Below are 2,500 nucleotides of genomic sequence, written 5' to 3'. Positions count from 1 at the left end.
AGACAAGTGATCTATCACAGTCACAGATGACATATTTGTTTTCATGAAAATGTTAAAGTCCATCGACACTTGCGGGAAACGTTTTCAAAACTTTAGACACAAAGTTTTAGTTCACAGAACCAAAAGCCTTTTCCAAGTCAACCAGCTTCAGTTTCAAGGCGTGCGGGCTGTTTCATGTACGCTGCACTATACCTGTTGACAAAAATACATTAGTTTTATCCAAATTAATGGCAATTTGTACGTCTGGTATATTATTGTGGTTCAGATAATGAATACATCTGGAAAGAAAAAAAAGTATATGTTTTAAAGAAGGATGTTTAGTCTCTAACAAAAAATTTTACGGAGTAATCCAATGAACCTGTTTTTGATGTTGATGGATAGTCAGTCGTGTCCGACCATGACCATCAGAACAGCAGTGGAGGCAACTCCTGTCTCGATTATCTGGGCTAGAATTTGATTATAGTGGAGAGTGTCTTGCCCAAGTTACATCCCAACTTTCGGCCAAGAGGGTTTTTAAAATAGTCGGCCTTGGGATGACCCCCCAAAGGTCAACTAGCCCCCATGGCTGCAACACTAAGAGCCAGTGTAATCCTGCCCCCTAGTTTGAGAGTACATAGTCCTTCACAATAATGACTTGCAGTGGACTGGAGAAACCATTGATCATACAGCTCTCACAATGCTGTTGGCCAAATTGTAAGCTTATGTTTAATCTCTGATATAAACCGAGCGTTGAGCAGAATACCGGATGTACACTGCACTTACAACTGAAAATGGCAGACAACGATTATGCCCTCGTTTTACAGTCATCCTAGTTAGAACCAATCTTCCAACAGCTGAACACGAAAACCACGAATTTACTTAAAAACAAACCTGAAAGGATTCTCAAACAAAGCGATCCGCCACAGGAATATCTGTAATTTGTAACTCGGACATTTCTTTTTAAATCTTAGATTCAATGTGTGCTTTCATTCGATCATTTTAAATAGTAATGCTTTCATGGGAATAAATCACGAGACTTTGTTGTGGTATCAAGAGAATATAAAAAAGGGGCAGGATTACTTTTAGCTGCTTGTAATCACTGCATGATCACTTTACCTTCTTCTTCTCTTCGCTGGTTAATTGTCAGTTCACTACAAAATGGTTTACACATGTACGCATAAAAATCATAAGGCGAATTAGACACAAGCGTAATCGTACGTATGTATATACATGATCATTCCATGGATGCTAAAACACACACACACACACACACACACACACACACACACACACACACACACACACACACACACACCACACCAAAAATAGTCTAATTTCCTTGAGGAAGCTGCCATGTGCTTATTGCGTTACTAGGTATAACCTGTTTTGCTTTGAGATGGTGCGGAAAGCGCCACAAACGCTGTGGTTGGGTACACCTTGATGCCAGTATCTGTTCTATGTCCTCAGCTGCATGTGGACCTCACAATTCCAGAACTGACATCTGTTGTGGCGGAAAGCTTCAGTGGAAAGGATTTTCCAATGCCTGTTGCGGAACAGAGGCTTACAACATGGCCAACTACAAGTGCTGCTCTGGAAAGCTTCAGTGGAAAGGATTTTCCAATGCCTGTTGCGGAACTGAGGCTTACAACATGGCCAACCACAAGTGCTGCTCTGGAAAGCTTCAGTGGAAAGGATTTTCCAATGCCTGTTGCGGAACTGAGGCTTACAACATGGCCAACTACAAGTGCTGCTCTGGAAAGCTTCAGTGGAAAGGATTTTCCAATGCCTGTTGCGGAACTGAGGCTTACAACATGGCCAACTACAAGTGCTGCTCTGGAAAGCTTCAGTGGAAAGGATTTTCCAATGCCTGTTGCGGAACCGAAGCCTACAACATGGCCAACTACATCTGTTGTAACAACCAGCTGCACAGCAAAGGCTGGTACAATACCTGCTGAACACGACCATCACCACTCACACAGACTTTACACTGATGCTGGACTTGACAGGCATTTTACATACAAAGCAACGTAAGTCAGACCACACAACAGACAGCAAAATGAAGATTAACGGCAGCACAAAGGGGCAGCGTGTCACTTCATGGTGTTTAGCTTCCTTCCACATGACTCTGTCTCTGTCTCTCTGTGTGTCTTTTCTGTCTCAGCCTCACAGAATAATGACGACAATGTTGACGACATGGATCGTTCATCTTCTTAAGTAGTACCGTACCTGGCACTTGATCCAGCTGAGTTTCAACACCATATAATCTTGTTTCTAGCTGAATTAATCGATAGCATATGTATATGTGGAGTGATGGCCTAGAGGTAACGCGTCCGCATAGGAAGCGAGAGAATCTGAGCGCGCTGGTTCGAATCACGGCTCAGCCGCCGATATTTTCTCCCCCTCCACTAGACCTTAGAGTGGTGATCTGGACGCTAGTCATTCGGATGAGACGATAAACCGAGGTCCCGTGTGCAGTATGCACTTAGCGCACGTAAAAGAACCCACGGCAACAAAAGGGTTG

The 2,500-nt window shown here is 43.2% G+C and overlaps 1 protein-coding gene across 1 annotated transcript in view; it reads left to right on the top strand.

Moving 5' to 3' along the window:
• LOC143288806 (uncharacterized) overlaps positions 1-2,500 on the top strand; it is a 3,768-nt gene that overhangs the window by 783 nt on the left and 485 nt on the right. Inside the window, exon 2 of the mRNA XM_076597440.1 lies at positions 1,447-2,500. This exon is cut by the window's right edge and continues 485 nt beyond it. Within this exon, the coding sequence (XP_076453555.1) occupies positions 1,447-1,934 (488 nt within the window). The 3' untranslated portion in view covers positions 1,935-2,500. The remainder of the gene's footprint in view (positions 1-1,446) is intronic.

The sequence above is a fragment of the Babylonia areolata genome, chromosome 13 (assembly GCF_041734735.1).
Source record: "Babylonia areolata isolate BAREFJ2019XMU chromosome 13, ASM4173473v1, whole genome shotgun sequence".
NCBI lineage: Eukaryota > Metazoa > Mollusca > Gastropoda > Neogastropoda > Buccinidae > Babylonia > Babylonia areolata.
Note: the sequence above shows the minus strand (reverse complement) of the source record. Positions and strands in the feature narration are given on the sequence as shown.